This window comes from Gallinula chloropus (genome assembly GCF_964237585.1).
Source record: "Gallinula chloropus genome assembly, chromosome: 6".
NCBI classification, from domain to species: Eukaryota; Metazoa; Chordata; class Aves; order Gruiformes; family Rallidae; genus Gallinula; species Gallinula chloropus.
The window spans coordinates 20707143-20728351 of NC_140091.1; the positions used below are offsets into that span (position 1 = coordinate 20707143).

The 21209-nt window shown below is 47.5% G+C and overlaps 2 protein-coding genes across 2 annotated transcripts; one reads left to right on the forward strand and one right to left on the reverse strand.

Moving 5' to 3' along the window:
* Positions 1–679: 679 nt before the first annotated feature.
* On the reverse strand, positions 680–18321 carry LOC311193444 (tenascin-N-like; the record flags this gene model as incomplete). The annotated part of the gene is given in 15 exon segments (XM_084266274.1): positions 680–760; positions 4495–4580; positions 4739–4971; positions 4973–4995; positions 5642–5853; positions 5856–5903; positions 7130–7160; positions 7164–7387; positions 9034–9086; positions 9088–9199; positions 10365–10429; positions 12262–12359; positions 12887–13086; positions 13952–14215; positions 18312–18321. Coding segments are annotated over 15 exon segments (1740 nt in total).
* A 5-nt stretch (positions 18322–18326) lies between these two features.
* On the forward strand, positions 18327–21205 carry MRPS14 (mitochondrial ribosomal protein S14). Its single transcript, XM_084266340.1, has 3 exons — positions 18327–18390; positions 18668–18826; positions 20820–21205. The coding sequence occupies exons 1-3, from the start codon at positions 18346–18348 to the stop codon at positions 21000–21002; spliced, it is 387 nt and encodes a 128-aa protein (XP_084122466.1). The 5' UTR covers positions 18327–18345; the 3' UTR covers positions 21003–21205.
* Positions 21206–21209: the final 4 nt, after the last annotated feature.

Genomic DNA, 21209 nt, shown 5'->3' on the forward strand with positions numbered 1-21209 from the left:
AGGTGGCTGAACAGGCAGGTGGCCGGATGTTCAGGCGGCAGGTCAGGTCAGGCGACCGGTCAGGCAAGGCAGCGTGTCAGCAAGGTGGCTGATCGGCAAGGCAGCCGGTCAGGCAAGGCAGCTGGTCTAGGTAGGAAGCTGGTCTAGGTAGGAAGCCGGTCTAGGTAGGAAGCCGGTCAGGAAGTTGGCTGGACAGGTAAGGTGGCCGGTCAGATCAGGTGGTTGGCAGGCCAGGCGGCTGGCCAGGCCAGGTGACCAGTCAGGTCAGGCTGCCCGTCATGTCAGGCAGCCGATGTAGCAATGGGCAATAATTTAACTAGTGAAGAAAGGGCCACAGTCAGTGTACTAGTAAAGCTCCTCTCTAAGAGAGGCATAAAATATGATGTCGGACAGTCAGGTAACTCGGACGATCAAGTAAGGCAGCCAGTCAGGCTGGTGGCCGGATAGGTAAGGTGGCCAGTCAGCTAAGGCTGCTGCTGGGTTCAAGTGGCTGGTCAGGTAAAAGGCAGCCCATCAATGAAGGTGGCCAATCAATGAATGTGACCAGTCAGCAAAGCAGCCTGTCAGGTAACTCAGCTGGTCAGGTAAGGCAGCCAGTGAGGCAGACGGCTGGACAGGTAAGGCAACTGGTGAGTCAGGTGGCCAGTCAAGGAAGGCAGACGGTCAGGCAGACAACCAGTCAGGTGACTCGGACCATCAGACGAGGCATCTGGTCACAGCCGGTGGCTGTTCGGGTCAGACAGCCGGTCAGGTCAGGTGGCTGTTCGGGTCAGACAGCCGGTCAGGTCAGGTGGCTGTTCGGGTCAGACAGCCGGTCAGGTCAGGTGGCTGTTCGGGTCAGACAGCCGGTCAGGTCAGGTGGCTGGTCAGGTAACTCTGCTGGTCAGGTAAGGTGGCTGCTCAGTTGAGGCTAATGCTCAGTCAAGGTGGCCCATTAGGTCAGGTGGCCAGTCAATCAGGGTGGCCGATCAATCACGTTGGCCAGTCATCAAGGCAGCCAGTCAGGTCAGGCAGACGGACAGTTAAGGGGGCTGGTCATCATGCACATTCAAATTTGTGCTCTTTTCCTCAATAAACAGCTTCACCTTGATTCATATTGAATGATGTGCTTCCCATTGTTGATCTCCTCAGATGGTGACCCCGATGTGATCCTGAAAACAGGACTCAAGAAATCTGCGAAACCCCAGAGTAGAAGACGAGCTTGAAAAAAATCAGAAGCCACCGGACTGCATTCTGGGGCAGGGGAATGAAGAGCACCCCAGGACAAGACAAAATTATACCCTGCAGTTGTACACCTAAGAAGGTGAGCAGCAGGTGCAGCTATGGGCAATAATTTAACTAGTGAAGAAGGGGCCATAGTCAGCGTACTAGTAAAGCTCCTCTCTAAGAGAGGTGTAAAATACCATGAGCTGATGCTGAGGCATCTGTTGCTGTGGTGCCGTGATCGTGGATTTTCAACTGAACCACACTCGGTATTTAGCATAAACAGGGGTGGAGGATAAATTATGGGATGCAGTCAGTAGGGGAGACAAGGAGGCAAAGGGACTGGCCCCTGCTTGGAGACTTGTGATTTCTACTCTGGAGGACATAAAAGCAGAGCAGGACTCAGGACTGCCCAGGCCCCCACACAAAGTACCTGCCAGTGTCGTCCCTATGGCACCTCCGAAGCCTATGGACAAGAGTCCTACAGATACAGACAAGAATCTGCTTCACCAACCACTGGATCAGGGACGCACTTAGTCTCTATATCCACTGCTACCACCCACACCTCCCAACAAACTCAATGATATTCCACTGCCTCCTGACGTTCAAGAGACTCGGCAAAGACTGGTCGATGGAGCCTGGGCATGTAAGGTGGCATCAGAGCGGGAGACATGGCAGAGTCAGGGTTTGATTCAAACTGTAGAGAACCCTAGTCCTGCTCAATTGCAGAAATTACTGGGGAGAAATCTATGTGGGGACGACCGTGTGGTAGAGAGTTGATAGTGGGGCGGTGGGAGGCAGAGATGGGAGCGTAGAGATGGCGCAGCACTGGGTCCTAGCACATGCCCAGGGCTCGGCCCCGGTGGCTGGAGGGGTCGCGCTGTGGTTCGCGGTGGTAGTGGGGGGGTGGAGCCGAGACCCGAGAGAACGTGGCACCGGGTGCCTTGGCAGAAGTAAGGCAGCAACAGGAGACACTCCCCCCCACCCATCCATCCGGAATGGATGTGGCAACTCGCGTCTTGCAATGTAATTTGTCTGTGGTTGATCAATGGCACTTACTCGGGAAAAAATTGCCCACCTACAAGATTAAATACTGGAGCAACTAAGGGACATACGAAGCCTTCCACAAGTCCCCGGAACACGCCTATTTTTACCATTCCCAAAAAGAACGATAGATGGCGCTTGTTGCATGATTTAAGAAAAGTCATGACGTGATGGGAGATAGAGGAGCTGTACAGCCTGGATTTCCATCTCTAAATATGATACCTAAAAATTGGAACGTTTTAATTGTTGATCTAAAAGATTGTTTTTTCACTATTCCCTTACACCCTGATGATTATGAAATATTTGCTTTTTCAGTCCCTACTATAAACAAAAATGAACCCATGAAAAGTATCATTGGGTAGTGCTCCCACAAGGCATGAAAAATTCACCCACTATGTGCCACACTGATGTAGCCTGGGCACTTGCTCCAGTACAAAAAGCGCATCCTGATCTAATCCTTTATCATTACATGGATGAGATACTGATTGCAGGAAAAAAACTTGGACATTGAAAGTTTGATTCATGAGTTAACAGGGCATTTAAAAAGCAAGGGGTTACAGATTGCTCCAGAAAAAATTCAAAAAAATCCAGTGTGGAAATATCTGGGGTAGCAGGTTGATAAAAGTACCGTAACACCTCAAAAGATTGCGATCCAAGCTGAGGTCAGCAGACTAAATGATGTTCAAAAGCTGCTAGGAGATATTAACTGGGTTAGAGCACTCTGTGGTATTATGAATAAGGAACTGGAACCTCTAGTGGCATTGCTAAAGGGAGGGGATATTTTTAAAAGGCATTAATGACACCTTTCTTAGCAGCTCTGATAACAGAATTTACCTATATTCTCACTGTGCTCATCCTTTGCATACAGCCAGCTGTTCCAAAGAGAAAGTAGGTTCAATCGATCTACTTTACGCAGCCCTGTCTCTGCCATTAGTACTGAGTGTAGCAAACACGACAGCTTTTTCTGAAGCCTCCAGTCCAATTCCTGTGTGTTTTAACGCAAATCTTTTAAAAGCCTAAGGAACTTACATCATCCTTATTTCCTAGAACAGATCTATTTGCTAAGGAAGTGCTGCCTACTTAAGTTGAAAGGCAACACTCCCTTGCTTTTTATATCAAACCCACATAGAACAATTTTTATATTTTGTAGTTTTTCATGATATTGATGGAAACTACAAACCCTGATTGCATTAATTAGGTGAGCTCTTAGAATAGGTATTACTTTTACATCGTACCCTTTTAATTTTTTCTTTAAATAAGTAAGTCTACTTATACATCTATGTATAACTAGAACCTGACTGGTGCTAAAGGATCGTCGTTTTTGCCATCTGTGTTTACAATGTTGAAGCTTTCCAGTACCTACTTTTTTGCTGAAAGATTGTATAGATTGCTTAAAGAACTGTGGCTCCTATTATCTGGGTGACAGCATCAGTATTTTATTATCCATATTCACAGCCACACTGGACTAACTCAAGGTATAGTAGAAGGAAATCAGAGAGCAGACAGGCTGGTAGCATTGTCATGGGCTGCTCCCTCAGCAGACTGCTTTGCACAAGCTCAAAGGCTGCATGAACTCTTTCATCAATCTGTCAAGGTACTCCAACAACAATACCATTTGTCAGCTGCCAAGGCTAAAGGGATTGTACAGTCGTGCCCAGACTGTCAGCAATTCACCAGTGGCCTTGCCCCTGGTGTCAGTCCTTGTGGCACAGGCCCACTAGAAGTTTGGCAAATGGACATTACACACATCCCTGAATTTGGTCAGCAAAAGTATGTCCATGTTTGTATAGATTCTTTTTCTCTGGCAGTGTGGGGCTACTGCACAAATGGGGGAATTTAGTAAACATGTCCAATGCCACGTGAGCTCTGCCATAGCAGCACTTGGGGCACCCCGTGAAAACAAAACCGACAGTGGCCTGGGATACACAGCACAGGCAACACAAACCTTTTTCCAACTATGGGGCATTACCCATGTTACAGGGACATGATATTCGCCTACAGGCCAAACCATGGTGGAATGCATGAATCAAACTCTCAAGCGTTTGCTCCACAAACAAAGAGGGGGAGAGGAGGAGATCTTTCCAGCTGATTGATTAAACAAGGCTGCCTTGACTGACTGGCCACCTCGACTGACCAGATGACTTACCTGTCCAGCTGCCTTAATGCAATGGCCACCTTATCTGACCGGCCACCTCACCTGTCCAGCCGCCAGCCTGACCTGCTGCCTTATGTGGCTGTCCAAGTTACCGGACTGTCCGAGTGTCGTGGTTTTACCCCGGCTGACAGCCGAGATCCACGCAGTTTGTATAACAACATCTGCCTCTTCTCAATATCTACAGTAACAGTCTCTGTTATGGCAGTCTGTACTCACGCACTCCAGCCTGGGTTTACCACTGTGCACATCCGTCACTCAGTAATGCAAAGAGAAATCATGAGACGTAAAATAACGGAAGCATATGGTCCTTCCACCCTGTCACCTTCCAACTGTTACCTGTCAGCATGTCAGTGCTCACCCTCTTGCTCTGCCTGATTCCCAGCTCTGCCCAGAGATGGATGGTGTACTTCCTGTCTGGTTTCAGTTCTGTCAGGGTGGTGATGCTCCTGTCCTTCCCCACTTCTACTTCCTTGGTATCCCCATCAGCAGAAGTGTAGCTCACTATATACTTGTCTGTGGGAGCTTGGATGCTACCCCAGGAGATGGTGGCCAAGTCTTCTATCACTTGATACCAGATTCTTTGGGCTGTCCATTTCTAAGACATAAAGTACAGAGCAGAAAGTATGGGTAACTAGAAGACACATAGAGTGCCCTTCAAAGCTTTTGATTCTTAAAGCCCCATGATCCCACCCTTGGAAACTGAAGGATGACATGGCCTAACTCATCAGTAGCTCTACCAGGTCTCGGTAGCTAAGCACCACACTTGCTCTTGACAATGCAGAACTGGAGCCAGACAAGGCAGGGCACTGAGGTGCAGGCATCTTCAGACAGGGGCCTCCAGAGTAAAGTATCAAGCAGACATGTAAGGCAGAATGATTGATAAACACCATTCTTATCAGCAGCACTAGTTGAACCATAGTATCAGCACCATAGTGTATACAGTGGGGCAGAGCTCAGCCACACATTTAGCTGGCAAAGAGAGCTCCACGGTGCTTTAGCAGAGGGCTGTGATGCTCACACTGGGCTGACAGCTGTTGAGCTAACAGAGTAGTACTAGCTCCTAAAAGCTCTCTACGCTTGGCACCATCTCTATTAGAAGCTCGAAGGTAGCATGGATGCCCTCACATCATAAGTGACCACAAGACAAACTGGTGCCTAGTATACATTCTGCAACGGGCCAGTAGAAAACAGGACAGAAGTTGAGATCACCTCCACAACACAGCATCACATAGAAGCACAAAGCTTCTCCGAAATATCTGTCGCTGCCTCAGTGCTGAGCCTCTTGCTCTGCTGGGTTCCTCTCTCTGCCCACAGGAAGATGAAATATTCAGTGCCTGTCAGAGTCATGGTAGTCTCATTGTTTCCCACTTCCATCTCTTCTGTGTCACCAGAGGTATAGTTCACCATGTACCTATATGTGAGAGCCTGGACCCTGTCCCAGGAGATGGTACTGTGTCCTCTGTCACTCGGTCAGTCATCAGGTGTGCCAGGCTGTCAATTTTTGCAGACAGTTAAAAGTGAAAGTCTGTCATCATCAGGGTGTACTGTGACACTCCTACCCCTCAAGGGCCTTGCCAGCCTTTTCCTTTTTAAGGTTATATTTCCAATCACACACTGATTGGACCCGCAAAGCCAGGAGGTGCAAGGTCTGAGGTGGTTTGCCCAGAGTCTGTCTTTAATCCTTACAGAAGCTTTTTGAGGGGACAGCACTGCCAGTCCTGTCCTGGACAGAGGAAAGCTCTTGCAAAGTGACATACTATTACTTTCTTACTTTCTCATGGTCACATGCCTCTGAAGACAGGACAAGGATCAATGGCTTCAAGTTGGAGCACAGGAAGTTCTGCACCAATATGTGGAAGAACTTCTTCCTGGTGAGGGAGCCCTGGGACAGGCTGCCCAGGGCTGTGTGGAGTCTCCTTCTCTGGAGATATTCCAGACCTGTCTGGACACCAACCTGTGCAACCAGTCCTAGGGACCCTGCTTTGGCAGGGGCTCTGGACCCAATGATCTCTGGAGCTCCCTTCCAGCCTCTGTGATTCTGTGAAGCTTAGATGTCACCTGTCCAGAAAGTGAGAGAACCAGCAAAGCTGTTCTGATAAGAGACTGGAATGACCTGGGTACACATTTACTCAGCTACCTTCAGCAAGCCCCTGACCTAGAGCATAGCTCTTGTAAACACTTGCAGCCACTTGCAAACCATGCAGACGTTCAGCTTTACAACGTCGTTATAAACCAGTAACCCTCACACTGGGCGGTCACTACACTTTCAGGACTGACCACACATGGGAAAAAGTCCCAGTAAGAACCACTGAGTAACAAGGATTAATCATCCTATTACCAGGAAAGGCACCCTGCATGCTGTTAATCCATCAACACTTCTATTTCTTCACCTGCAAAAAGGAACTGAGCATTTCCCTATTCCATGATGGGAGACAAGCAAACGCACCAGTTAAAATAAAGCATAACTATATGAGTATATTAATGACACTGCTGCACAGGCTTCATTTTCCCTATTAGCAATTGCAACACAGCCTGTTTGCAATACCTACAGATATATAGAATCTCTCTGTGATGCTGCTGAGCAGGTTGCACAGCAAGATGCACTAACCTGAAGACTTGATCCATTAAGCCCGATTCTCCCCCTGCTGTGAAAGTCATGAGATGCACTTAGTGTTAAGGCAAAGCTGGGCAGTAACTTACACTGTTAAAAACCTGTTGGCCTCTTACCTGTCACAGCCTCAGTGCTGGCCCTCTTGCTCTATTGTTCTCTCTTTTCTGCCCAGAAGTAGATGATGTACTCCACACCTGGCCTGAGCCCTGCCAAGGCGGTGACATTCTTGTCCTTCTCCAACTGCCTCTCTTCTGTGTCCCAGTTAGCCGAGGTGTAGCTCACTCTGTCTATTGAAGCCTGGACTTTGTTCCAGGAAACAGTAATCGCATCCTCTGTCACTTGGTCAGCCAACAGCTCAGTTGGGCTGTTGATTTCTGTAAGCAGAAAGTCATCATTATTCAAAGGTTTAGCATAGTGCTGTGCTGATCACAATGGTCTAAAGACACAAACATTAGCTTTACAGGCAGGGGTAAGATGTTTTGTTGGATTATCAAATATATTCAGGAAAACAGATAAGCCTTGGGAAGTTATTCTATACCCAAAGATCTGAAAAAAGGCATTACTATCTTTTGCTTTCTGAAGATGACAACTTCTTGCCTGGGTTGCAGTGGGAATTAACCCAAAAACCAAATCAACTGCTCAGAAATGCCATCTGAAATGCAGCCCTCATGAAACAGGTTTGCATCACACTAAAGCAAAGGTGATGTCTGCTGAGCTCCCCTCTCTGCCCAGAGACTGGGAACATACTTTTTGCTTGGCTTCAGTCCTTTCAGAGCAGTGACGCTCTTGTCCTTCCCTTCCTCCACATCCTTTGGGTCCCCATCATTGTGCTGTATCTCACCAAGTAGTTGTCTAGCAGGACCCAGACCCTACCCCTGGATATTGTGACTGTCTTCTGTAAGCCACCTGGCTACACTACATGGACACTAGACTGGCAAAATTTTTTTTTTTTTTTTTTTAAGAGAAGGTTTGAAGGTCAAGAACCACCCAATGCCACTAGTAACGCCTGTGTTTACATTCTCAGCTAGAAAAACCCCCCACTTTCCATCTCCAATTGCTCCCCTGCCCTTTTCACAGATGGAAACGTGACACTAGACTGCCTGAGCCTTAAGTGACTATCATAATGCAGTCTGCAGGAACGTGGCCCTTCAAGAACAGCCCAACAGCCAATAACCTTTGCATAGAGCACATTTATTTGTTGTTTTGGGGGTTTTCATTTGGTTTTTTCCCCTGCACGGAATCACTAAACGCCTCCTACCACCCTGAGCAATCAAGGTCTTGCAGATGTCTCCTAAATTGGAATGGCATTTCTTATTCCTGCTTATTCTGCTCTGAACTCTAGGGCAGAAATGCACAACCATCTGACAGCCATGCTGTCTGTGGGAACATGCTGTAGCTATAGTAAAAGTTGTGATTTTCCACCTGCTTGAACTGACTGCACTTCCTTTGAGAGGTGAAAATACATTAGTGCTCATCTTAATGAAAGATGCTGAGCCTCGTTGGCGTCACCAGAGGGCAGCTCACGCTGGGAACACGTATTTGAATAGTCACAGCACAGCTATTTAGCTGCGGCTATTTAGGATGCTCACCTGTGGCAAGAAAAGAAAGTAATCAAGCAAATGATTGTGTGTGATGTGAAAACTCTAGGTGTTTTTCTTCAGTTATGACTGCACTGCAGAAAAAGCACTGAGCAAAAAGAGAGGTTCAAGGTTTATGGCATTGTAAAGGCAAAGCATGAATTACACATTCCTGGTATGAAGGTTTAGTTTCTGCTGTGTTTTGTTTCCCTCTGCACTGACTGTAATTGGTGCCATGCCAAAGGACCCAGCCACAACAGGACTCAAAAGAGTTTTCCTGCTAAGATGGAGACCTGTCCAGCCACATTAGTAAGAACAACGTGAACTGTTGCATCACTACAAGCCCATGCAAAGCAGGAGGAGTTTTACTGAAACATGTACAATTAATAAAGGAGTTCGAAATTCAAACTCAAGTCCCTCCACTTGCTGCTGCTACAACTTACCTGTCACAGCTCTGGTGCTTGCCGCCTTGTTCCTCTGGGGCCCAGAAGCAGATCACATATTCCACGTCTGGCTTCAGACCCAATAAGGTGATGATGTCATTTTCACCCCCCACCTCTATTTCCTTGGTGTCCCCATCAGCTGGGGTGCATCTCACCATGTACCTGTCTGTGGGAGTGTTACAGTTTTGTGAGGCTGTGCTGCTGAGACCTTTTTTTTTAAGCAGCAGTTAGAGTTTTCTGCCAGCCTAAACTATAAACAACGAGCAGTTCAAGGCCAAAGTTGCAGCCCAAGAGATAGTCAAGTGTCTGAGAATCACATATAGGAGAAAACAACCCGGAAACAGCTGCATTTTGCCACTGGAGAAGATGTAACGAGCTGTGCAGACACCAAGGCCGGGGGAAGAGGCAGCCCAGGTGTCGGAGAGAAAGATGCCCCTGCAGCCCCTGGAGAAACCCATGGAAAAGGCCGAGACCCCACCTGCAGCCCGTGGAGGGGCTCCACGATGGATGGAGCAGGTGGAGACATAGAGGAGATGCTGTGACCCTACGTTGGAACAAGCCCCTGCCAGCACTTGCAGCCATGAGGAGAATCAGGGACACAGAGATGAGTGAGAGATTTGCACCAGAACAGGTTTGCTGGGGGCAGGCTTGGAATCCTGTGGAGGACTGGGACTGAGAGACACTGTGATAAAGAGCTAAAGCCCTGTGGGAAAGGATTCACGTTGGAGAAGTTCGTGGAGGACTGTGTCCCGTGGGTGAGACCCCACAGTGCAGCAGGGGAAGGGTGTGGAATGAATGCCCCCCCCCCCCCAAGCTGAGAGAGAAACCAACTTGCAAGGGACTGACCAAAGCCCCCATCTCCCAGTCCCTGCCCCCCTGTGCTGCAATCAGGGGGAAGAAGGGAGCAAGATCATGGCTAAAGGGAAATCTGCTTAGAATGGAGGGATGGGGAGAAGGTGCTACCGAGAACCCCATTGTCCCCAGTCCCTGCCCCCCCGTGCTGAGAACAGGGGGGAAGAAGGGAGCAAAATCCTGACTAAAGTCTGCTAAGAAGGGAGTGGTGGGGGGAAAGTGTTTTAAGATCTGGTCACTCTCCCGACTCTGGTTTTTCACTGTTCTGTGTAGTGTAGTGTAATAAATTAGGTAGTTTTTCTCTTCTTCACTTTGTGTTGAGTCTGTTTTGCCCATGTCATCGCTGACAGAATGATCTCTCCCTGTCCTTATTTTGGCTCCTGAGCCTCTTAATATATATTTTCTCCCCTGTCCAACTAAGAAGGGGAGTACCAGACTGACTTTGGTGGGATTCTGGCCTCCAGCCAGGGCTAAACCACCACAGGGAGCCGCCACTTTATTCCACAAAATGGTAGCTGTATCTTCGGTCACTCGGTCAGTTCTCCTAGGAGAACATTTCAAAGCGCAGGATTAGGAAACTCTGGGTAAATTAAACCACTACAATACCTATCATGTGCATATTTCCTCCCTTTTTGCTTTGCTGCTTCAGCCAGGTAGGTAAAACACAAACTCACTTAGGTTCCCCCCTACAGCCCCTTGAAAAGGGCAGGCATCCATGAGGAACCAGCAGCATCAGAGCAAGGAGAACGCGGGACTGTTCTACCATTTAGACAAAACTTTCCACTACTTTCTTCAGGAAGATCATGCCCTTCTCACTTGTTTTCCTCACAGCACAGAGCAGAGACCCCATGCTCTCTCTACCTCTGCCATTTGTTGCTCTTGCCTTCCTGCCCACCCAGCAGACCTGTCTCTCAGACACTCCCCGAGGGTCCTGCTATTTTAGGTTATGAATCAGAGTTTTGTGGTAGCTCTCATAATAGCTGGTATTTATCTTAGTCACAGCTCCTGAGTTCCAGGGGTTACATAAGAATATGAGCAGAATGACTCATTACAGATTTGTTTTTCCTTTCTAAGAAGTTTTGCAGCCCCCAGCTCTGAGCTGAACAGCTTGAAAATGCAAGCCAAGGGTGTTCCAAACAATCAGTTTACTCAAGGAAGAAGAGCAGCCTCACAATGGCAGTGCAGAGGCTTTGTTGGTTTAAATCAATTTTCTTCTAATAGAGTAATTTACAAGACAACCTCAGAAATGTCAGGCCTGATTTGGGATTCTTCAGTCTTTGGATGCAGCACGCCGCCCCTTTTGTGAGAGAGCTGAACTTCAGTTTGCAGAATCTTACAGATAGAACAAGAGTTCAGGATCTTTCAAGGTCTGTTTTTCAAGATAATTGCTTAAAAATATTCTGCTGTGTTTCTGAAGGGCTTGAAGCATCAATGAGCAAACAGGGTTTCCAGCTCTAACACTCAGATCTGGAATGGCTAGGCTTCCAGTTACAGGAAAAGTAGCAGCTAAGTAACAGGAGCTTCTGCCAGGTCTTGAGCTGCACTGAGCCCACAGCTTAAAGATGCTCCTGTGGTTTCCTCACACTGGAGATAACTATGTCGGACTCTGGCTCTGTTACAAGGTAAAACAGTCCAAAGCTTCAACCTCTAAGGTCCAACAAGCAGCAAGTAAGAGGTGAAGACTGAAGCCACCACAGCAACACTAGGTCTGTGCCACTCTGCAGCCTGCCAGACAAGCACAATTCACCTCCCTGGGGCAGGCGTATCAGAGCAGACAGTGGGCTGAGACTACAGCCCCCAGTGGAAGCACAGGCCAGGCAATAGTGTCCTTATCTGCTCCTTGGTTCCTCTGTTCAGTCTGGTGAACATAAAAATAATGCTGGAACCAGGTAATACAGGAAGGAAGAGAACTTACCCCCTTCCGTATAGCTCCTGGGCTCAGAGACCAGGCAAAGCAGCAGCTAACAGCTGCCAAGCAGTCAGTGGCAGCTGCCCAGAAGATCCACGAGGAAGGGCTATATCCAGACCACAAATCAGGTGTGCTAGGTGTAAGCAAGGCCATCCTGTCAGTGATCTAGTAGGGAAGTGATGAACCAGCAAACTTTGAGTTACTGCTGGCCCTAGGTCTGGGCTCATTTGAGGGTTGTTACTAGGTACAGAGGGTGGCTTACTATGCTTAGCCCATGTCAGGAGCCATTAGTCAAGTTAAAGGTGAAGTTACTCTGGGATTAAAACCAAAGACTGAGCTAGGGCTAGGTTTAGTGTTTAATAGACAGCATGGACAAGCTTAAACAAGAAACAAGCAGACATGAAGCAGCAGCCAACTGTGCAACTTCTTCTGTGCTGTCATCTTGAGTCCTCAAGCCCTGTAGTAACATCACTATCATAAAAGAAACTTTCCAGGTACCAGTCCTACCACTCACTGAGGATGGTTTCCCCTTGGTATTGTCCTTCATGGAAAGGACAGTGACCTCCTACTCTGTGCCAGGTTTCAGGCAAAGAACAAAAGGGAGCATTACCAACAACTAGAGAAGACTAATTTTTCTTAAAGCTGTTTTGTTTGGTCTATCCAGTTCTGATTGTTTGTAGCAGATAAGAGCTTAAAGCTTAGATTTCTATCTAATATTCTTCAGTGCTGAGAATGCCTTGATGGCACTTTTGGTTCAGGCTTGCCCTTAGGGCATTCACTGACTAGAGTAAGCAGGAATTTCCTTAACATCAGTGTCACCAGCTCTGAAACAGAATATACTCTCTTTCGGAGAAGAAGAAATTAAAGCTGAATTAATGTGCCTTGAAGCTTGCTATCCACAGGACAAAGAAGCTTTCTCCCCATGGAGACACCCATTATTATGGGATAGGGGAACGCAAATAGATCTCACCCTGGCATGTGGCAGGCACAAGGTGGAAGAAAACTGCCCATCCACACAAGAGAAAAATCACCTCAGGACTATGGTCTGATAGTAATAGCTCCTGCCACTTCTCCCTGCCCAGTATGGAATACCCACAAGTACCCACCAGTCATGATGTGTCTGCTCTTTGGGTCATTGTTTTTGGGCACTGTGGCCCCCTCCTCATCCATGTTCTCCAGGGATCTGAACTTCAACTTATAATAATCCACATCTGTCAGTGGGTTCTCCCACTCCACTTCCCATGAGTGCTCCATCTCCTCTGTTACCCAGATGGCATTCAGCACAGACATTACTGTGAAGGAGGATCAAAAGATATTCAAAGGGTGAATAAAAGACAGGAAGCTGCTAAACAGCCCTCCTCAGACACACGCTCTAAGACCCAAGGCATTTCCCTGAACCAAAATGAAGAGTTAAGCAAGTACAGCACAATCATTGTTTCAACAGGCTTAGTTCTATCCACAGTACCACTCCAACTCAAGAGTTTTCTTGCTCTCAGCTCCCACCTGTTGTGTTAGAAGCAAGAAAAATGTCAAAAATCACCAAAGTTCTTGCTGTTTCTGCCAAGTGCAGGCACACAGCACAGTATCAGCTGCTAACACAACGGTGTTTCATTTCTCAAGAGACTGCCTCAAACATGCAGCTATTCCACACCTCAACCTCCTAACCTCAGCAGCACCAGGCTCATTCAGTCCTTGGAAGAGACTATGAGGAAAACTGGCTGCTGCAGACATCTTTGGCAAATTGCTACCTAGGAATGGCATCCCGCCTACTTTTAAATCCCTTCTGCATCCAGTTGAACAGCACATTACTCTTACTAACCTACTGGCTTTATGTTGCATGTTTCCATTTCTGCTTCTTGCAACAGGCAGCATTACAAATTCCCTGGAATTCAGGGTTGTCAATGCAGGTAGGATTTGGACAAGATAAAGGGAAAGAAAGGAAATTTGTAAAACTTTCAGCCCTAATGACACTTATCTGGAAACAGCTTCTTCAGAGGGGAACAGTGACAGAAAACTGCAACTAAGACTGGGAAGAGAAAGTGTTCTCCAGTGCTCAGGCAGAGCGTTACAAAGCCAAACAGTTCGCTCCACTTGTCTGAAGTTGACTGTGAAGATCTACAGCTTCTGACTCCAAAAAAAAATACTGCCTGCTCCTACCTGTACTTGCTTCTGGATGCTTGGGCTCACTGGCAATCCCCTTCTTCACATGATGAAGTGTGACACTGTATGTGGTGCCAGGGCAGAGACCCACAATCTCATAGCTGAGCCGTTCTTTGGGCACATGAACTTGTTTCACCAACATCTCATACCCTACTGGGTAATAGGTAATGAGGTAATTATCCACATCAATCATTTGATCCCAGCTGAAGGCCAGAAAGTTCACTGTGGAGTTCAGCAGCTGCAGGTTCAGAGGAGCAAGAACTAGAAGAAAAACAAAATAAAACATTGCAGTGAGGATGATGTCCTATCATGGGGCCAAGCAAGAAGTTTTTTCAAACTTATTTGAAATACAAAGAGAATTCAAAACTGGAAGTCCCAGTCTGTAGTCATCTTGGATTTGCCTGTTTCCTTCTGGTAACACCATACCATTAAATATGAATCAATGCTGCAGTCTGTAACAAATACAGTAATTTCCTGGGTGACTCCTTTCAGCCTCTAAACCCACACTGGCACAAGGAAAACAGTCTCATAAACCTGTCCCATCCAATGCCTCTGCAAAGAGGTGGAGAAGCCAATACCTTTTCATATATCATTATCAGGTTCATTCCAAAACGTCAGCTAGTCCCCAGACCTGGGGAATGCAACTTCTACATGGCAGAGATAGAAAACTGAGCTTTTATACTGATGGAAATTTACACTTAGTGCCCAGAGGAGACCTGGAGAAATCTGCTGCACACAATAAAATTTCAGGACACCAGCAGTGCTTTAATTGCTTTGCCACCAGGCAGAGTGCTCATCAGTGTCTTGAAGCAGCCCTTGAAAGCAGTCAAGGTAGAACATCTGTCAGAAAGTTTACCTGGCTTTTAATTACAAGTAAGCACATCGTAAATGGATCAACCCATTTACCAGCTGTATTTCATTAGCAAGGCACTAACAAAAGATAACAAGTGCCTGTAAAAAGGAACCTGTCAGCAACATTAGATCAGATAATATGAGATCCTTCTCACTTGAAAGGCAGCATTCATTCTCTTGTGTAATTCAGCTCTCACCAAATTCCACCCTCAATACGAGTACTCTGTCCCTTTTTGATGAAACCTTTGTACAAAGTGATAGCACGTTCAGCCTGCCTCTCTTTGTGAGACAGAAGCTGGGTTTGAATAATCCAGCAAAATCATAAAGAACCTAAATAGCCATGATGCAGTTTATCCCTCATCTAAGCATAGTTCAGATGAGGACTGTATCTGCCTCTCTGAAGAGATGTGGTGTAAGAAACAAACATTTGAAAATGATTGCCTTCTAGGTTATGATTGCCTTCCATTACAGCCAATAGCAAACCCCCACCCCCTTTGCTTTAGCACATATGCAGTTTAATACGTTTGGAGGAGACAACCTGTGAGAGCTTAAGCCCTGCACCCTGGAGCGACGTTAAATACCACTACACAGTCTGCAATAATAATACATGCCCACAGTATGGGATTACTGGTGTTCATGTAAGGCTTACCAAAGCCTTGGAGGGCATCAGGGCTGCAAGAAGTCAGGGAAAGGTGGGCTGGGTTTTTCACTCAGAACAAACAGGAACCTCACAGAAAATAAAAATACTTTTCCCTTACCTCTCACATACTCTCAGCTGTCTGGTTCAGAGCCCTTCTGATGCAGCCACCACCTGCAGCAGTAACTTAAGGAAACTGAAAGGTCACCAAATCTTCCCAGTCCAGCTGCAAACCAGCACCAATCCCTGCTGAATTTAAATTCCCACAGGCCAGATGAAAGGAACCAATAGAGGCCTTGGGGTGTTTCCATCCCATAAACCAATTAAGGAGCATGCTGAGGTTGGGAGCAATTCTCCCACTGGGTAGCAAACTTGCACACCAGCAGAAAGATCAATTTCCTATTTGTTTTATGCTCCACTTCCAGTCAAAACCCAGAAAGAATTTCCAGCCCCATAAATCCAGCTGCAAACGTAGCAGAATTATCACAGAGACCCATGTACTGAAAAGCACATTTGAAGCATTAATGATGTGAAAAATGGGTGGAGTAACTTAGAAAACAAAAATAAAATGCCTTTTAAAACCTGCAGCAGTTAAACTTACGTAAATCCACACTTATCTCGCGTAATACTTCAATCCTGCAGGACTTATATAAAAGCAAATCATGTGTTGTAGGCATTGCTAAGGTACCCATGTGATTATTTTAACCATGTGCATTACTGAGCCCAGTTTTTAGCTAACAAACTGTCAGATTCTGCCCAGACGCTTTCCTTTACTGCAACCAGAAGCTGTGCTGGGGGAGCTGAAGGAGGCTGCAGCCTAAGGGCTGTCATGCATCATCAGCCCTTGCCAGTCTCAGTCTCTACAACAGGGATGTGAAGTCGAATGCTGCGTGCTTACAGCACTGAACACTGCTAATTCACACCAGGGCTCCATGTTTTCTTTCTCAGTTTGTATTTTTTTAAAGCTGTAGGCACCAAACACTCTGTCCTAGGATGCCCTGTTACAAGAAAGGAAAGGTAGTGGTGCAAGGTAAGATGCACGGGTCCACCTCCACAGCTGGGAAAGTGCTGATGACAGAGGTGATGCTACTGAGCAAGGGAGGGCTTCAGCCTCTCCATCACACACTCACTGGTTCCTTGATCATTTGGATCATCAAACAAACACAGAGCAAGGGGAAGTGGAACAAAATGTTGAAGAAATGAATGCATGCTCTAACATCCAAATCCCCTTCAATGACATCCATCTCCCTGTTTTATTCTTTCTGCTGATATTCTACACATTGCTTTTACTAGCTGGAAAGCTGCAAAAATAGCAAGCTATAGACAATAACTTCAGGGGGTGAAGCTTGAAATTCTCTCCCTACAAACAGCTGAAACCTACTTTCAAGCATCAACATCAGCAGGAAACACAGTGGCAAACAGCCTGAGTTTTGAAGACTGGATGCTCAGAGAAGGGTCGCAGGCTCAGAGAAGGGTTGCAGGCTCAGCCCTTTCTGCTGCTGTTTCCCTCCAGACAGACTCTCACACCAGTTCAAGTGCAGCTTTCCAGCTTCTCCAAGTAAGAAGGAAGCACAGAGAGGTGGGAACTGAGGCCCACAGCAAACATCTCACTTCTCTGTGGCTCATAAGGCCCATCCAAAGCAAGAAGTAAAAATAACTATATCTCTACACCAGTTCAATGCTGTGTAACAAGTATTAGTGGTTTCAGCTTGGCAAACCCACAGGACAAACACTTTCAGGGCAGTTAATACCTGGGTTGGCAAGGCAGGCAGAAACCGAGCAAGCTGCAGAGAATTAACCACTTAACAGGCACCAAAAATGGTCTCTTTCCACCGATGACCATCACCTGCACCACCAGCTAAGTGGGTAAGTGACTGCTGAAAGTGCTGCTGCTGACTGCAGCGTTGATAATCAAAATCTGGGCACATCTGCCTGCCAGTCTGGCTGCTTCTTCCAGATTATGCCTGGGAGTACGTAATGCACCAGGTACCTACGTAACGCGCCTGGCACACAGACAACAGGCAGCATGAGAAACTGAGAGAATCTAGCTTCTCTCCCGAGTTCCTGGATGTAGCCAACAAGCTGATACAAACAGAAAAGTTGTTCAAAGCTATTAATTTGACATCAAAACCTTAGTGGATGTTCTCTCTGAAATCAGGACACAGACTTATTTTAAACGTTAAGAGAAGTCCTAGTCACTAGAACAGGATGGTTTCCCTCATGAAACAACAGGGCAACCATGAACAATGTATGCAGAATTTCCCATGTAATTTTTCACTTTTTGGGGTTATAATTGTTCGATTTTGTCTGTAAAGCACTGCAACTTCAAAAAAGGAATAAAAAAAAAGTAAAGCGCTGCTCCAAATTTAGTATTAGACCTTGGTGATACGCAACTGGACAAAGAGCCTCAGTGAGTGAGAGGAAAGGCATAGAACTAACCCTGCATTTAGGAGGGCAGCTGGCAGATAGCCTAACGCACAGCTGTGGCAGGTACACAGGGCAGACGTGCTGTCCTGGACAGGGACCCCACATCGCGATGTGCTACCTCTGAATCACAGGGACTCTTTCCCACTTTTACAGACCTTCCCTTCCAATCGACCATCCGTTCGCATGTCGGATCCTGAGGTTTCTGTGGCAGCTGCCAGCAAACTCTAATGAGGGGCGCTGCCACCGAGGCTGGCATCAGCACCGGGATATACAGCGCAGCCCCCTAAGACCGTTTGAGTTGGGGTTTCGGTGTCCCCTTGCTCGCCCGCAAAGGTGCTAGAAAGAGTTCCACCGTGAAAGGGCTGAGAGGCAGAGCCTCCCGGCCAGCCCGACTTCTGAGGCCCCCCATGGCCACCTCCCCTCCGCCCCGCCTGCACCGACCTGTGCGCATGCGCGGTACGGCCGCACCGAGAAGATGGCGGCGTCCGCGCTAGGCTGGGTGCTGCGGGCCACTCGGCAGGTCAGCTCGGCTCCCTCCTCCCTTGTTCCCCTTCACGGCCGGGGTCGGCGCGGCCGAGGCACCGGGGGAGAAGCTGCGGGGTTCGTCGGGCCGCTGGGGGAGGCGGCGGCCGGCCCAAACCTCCCTGGAGCGCCGGGGCACAGGCCGCCTGGCCGGGCGGGGGTGCGCGGCGGGAAAGGTCCCGTTCAGGAACAGGATTATGGGGAGTACTTGGTGCTTGAACGGGGCAAACCGTGCGTGCGGCTGGCGGGAACGAGAAATCTGGTTTTTAAATTAGGTGCTCCCCTCAGTCTGCACACGGCAAGCACGGAGCTACTACGTGGACTGGAGGATGCTGCGGGACGTCAAGAGAAGGAAACTGGCCTACGAGTACGCAGACGAGAGGCTGCGGATCAACGCCATACGGAAGAACACCATCCTTCCCAAGGAGCTGCAGGTACCCGGCAGCCGCACCGCGTTACGGCCACTTGCCTTTCCCTAACTCCTGGGCTCAAGAGCCACATCACATGGCACAGTTCCAGCTAGCACCCAGGCGTCTTTGGGCCTGGGCTTCTCCAGGGTATTTACCACAGTGTTTCTCCTGCCTGGAAGCTGATGGAGTTGGTGTTTTGGTGTGAGCAGTATCTGTAACACTACATCCCAGAATCACAGAACATGAGGAGTTGGAAAGGACCTTAAAAGATCATCTAGTCCAACCCCCCTGACAGAGCAGGATCACTGAGACTGAATCACACAGGAACGCATCCAGGCAGGTTTGAATGTCTCCAGAGGAGGAGACTCCCCAACCTCTCTGGGCAGCCAGTTTTTTTCTCAGGGCTGTCAGCATGCATTCAGAGAGTCATTTCCCTTATATTCCTGTAATGTGGGATAGTATATGGTTATGTTCCTAGTCTCCTAAATAAACTTCAGGAGTTTCTGCCATTACATTTATTTAAAAACCTGGAAGCCTGCTCCAGCCAAGCCCCCCAATTTGTTCAATTAGAAATACTTCATTTTACTCCTTGCCTATGCTGTGACCATGTAAAAGCTACATCAGATCTGGGTGTTAGATCTGTTCCTCAAAATGCATATATTCATCTTGGCCTTCCATACTAAGCATTAAAAACATTGGCAAGTATCAGAAATATTCCTATATGGATTTAATCTGGCCATGGCCAGTTTTGCTGAGATCCTTTCATGCTTAAATAGCCTAGGGGAGAAAGTGTATTAATCTGCTTTTATATATTGACTTTACCATTATCTTAGCAAGTCTGGTCTGTGTTGGATGTCCTTACAGAACAACAGAATATAATAAAAAATACCAATCAGCTTTGCTTTTGATATTCCTCAGTTACTTTTGTTACTTCTTTGAAGTCACTTGGTCAGAGCAGCAGTTAGAATGAAGAAAAAAAAAAAGTTTACTCTAGGAAAGTAACTTTTTCCTCCCCATCAAAATGTTAACTGGGCTTCAAAGCCTTAAGAAGTTACAAGTTTTCTCTGAAAGCAGAGTTAATCCTGAATAAAATCCTAGGAATGAACTAGCTCAAAATAAGAAGTCCTACTGACCTTGCAGTTACTGAAGCTGAAGGTCATATTGCTACTGCCTTGGTGCTGTCTTCCTTTGAAGGCAAATTCCTTTAGAAGATAGCCTCACACTATTGCTTTTCTGCACTCCTGCAACACTGTGGGGCTTTGTGGTCCAGCCTCAGACCTTCCTTTGACCCCCGCTGTGCCTTCCTACGGTGACTGAACGCAGGATTCCTGGAGCCCTTCTGTCCCTCAGAAAGTGTTGTGCTAAGAGTGATACAGGTAGGGGTGCTTACCTAACCCACAAGTGGACTGCCTTGAGGCTGCATCGCCATGCTGAGCTCACCTTGTTCTTACACTTCAACTGCTGCTACCTGGTGTTTCCTGAAAACCATTAAGCTCTCACAGCACCTTCCTTAAACCTTCTGTTTAGAACAGACACCTCAACTTGTCCTCTGGCTGCAGCTCCTTCTGCAGCATGCTATGTGAGATTCCTTTTACTGACACTGGAGCATGTCAGCTGGGAAGGCAGGGGACTAAGCAAGAACTACTGGCTTGAGGTTGTTCACTCTGTAATGAGGGTAAATTCTGGGTCTGTTAAAGGACTAGCCCACCCTGCAACACAAAGACAAGCAGATTTTTGACCAACTAGAATTGGTGTGAGGTTTTTCAGTCTGTGTGATAAGAGTAGCTTTAGGGTTTCCATGTGGATCAATTTACAGTCAGTGTTAGGATAGCCAGAAAGGGTGGGTCAAGCAAGGAATACAGGCAGAAGTTCCCTGTCAAGTAGCGAATCGTACTTGGGAGGTGGTAGAGAAGCTCACGATGGTGCCTTGTCTACAGCTGGACTTTGAGGTCTGGCAGCAAGCCCCCTGAAAATCCTGAGGAACAGACTGATCCTGTGCTATGGTATTCTCTTCTAGGAGGTGGCTGATAAAGAGATTGGAGCCTTGCCCCGGGACAGCTGCCCTGTGAGGATCCGCAATAGGTGCGTCCTGACATCCCGCCCTCGGGGGGTGAAGCGGCGCTGGCGGCTCAGCAGAATCGTGTTCCGCCACTTTGCAGACCACGCTCAGATGTCTGGGATACAGAGGGCCATGTGGTAGATCACCACTTGGAAGCAGCACAACACAAGCTCAGTCTCTGAGTAATTAAAGCCAAACTATCGGTGTCTAAGAGTCTGGCATCAGCCTGCACTCGGCTGTTCTCTGTGACAGGAGTTAAATTTTGAGGGGCAGGGGAGAAAAATAAACCGCTGCTCGATCGCTGCAGAACGAGGCTGAAGTTTCTGAGAAATAAAGACATACAGCACA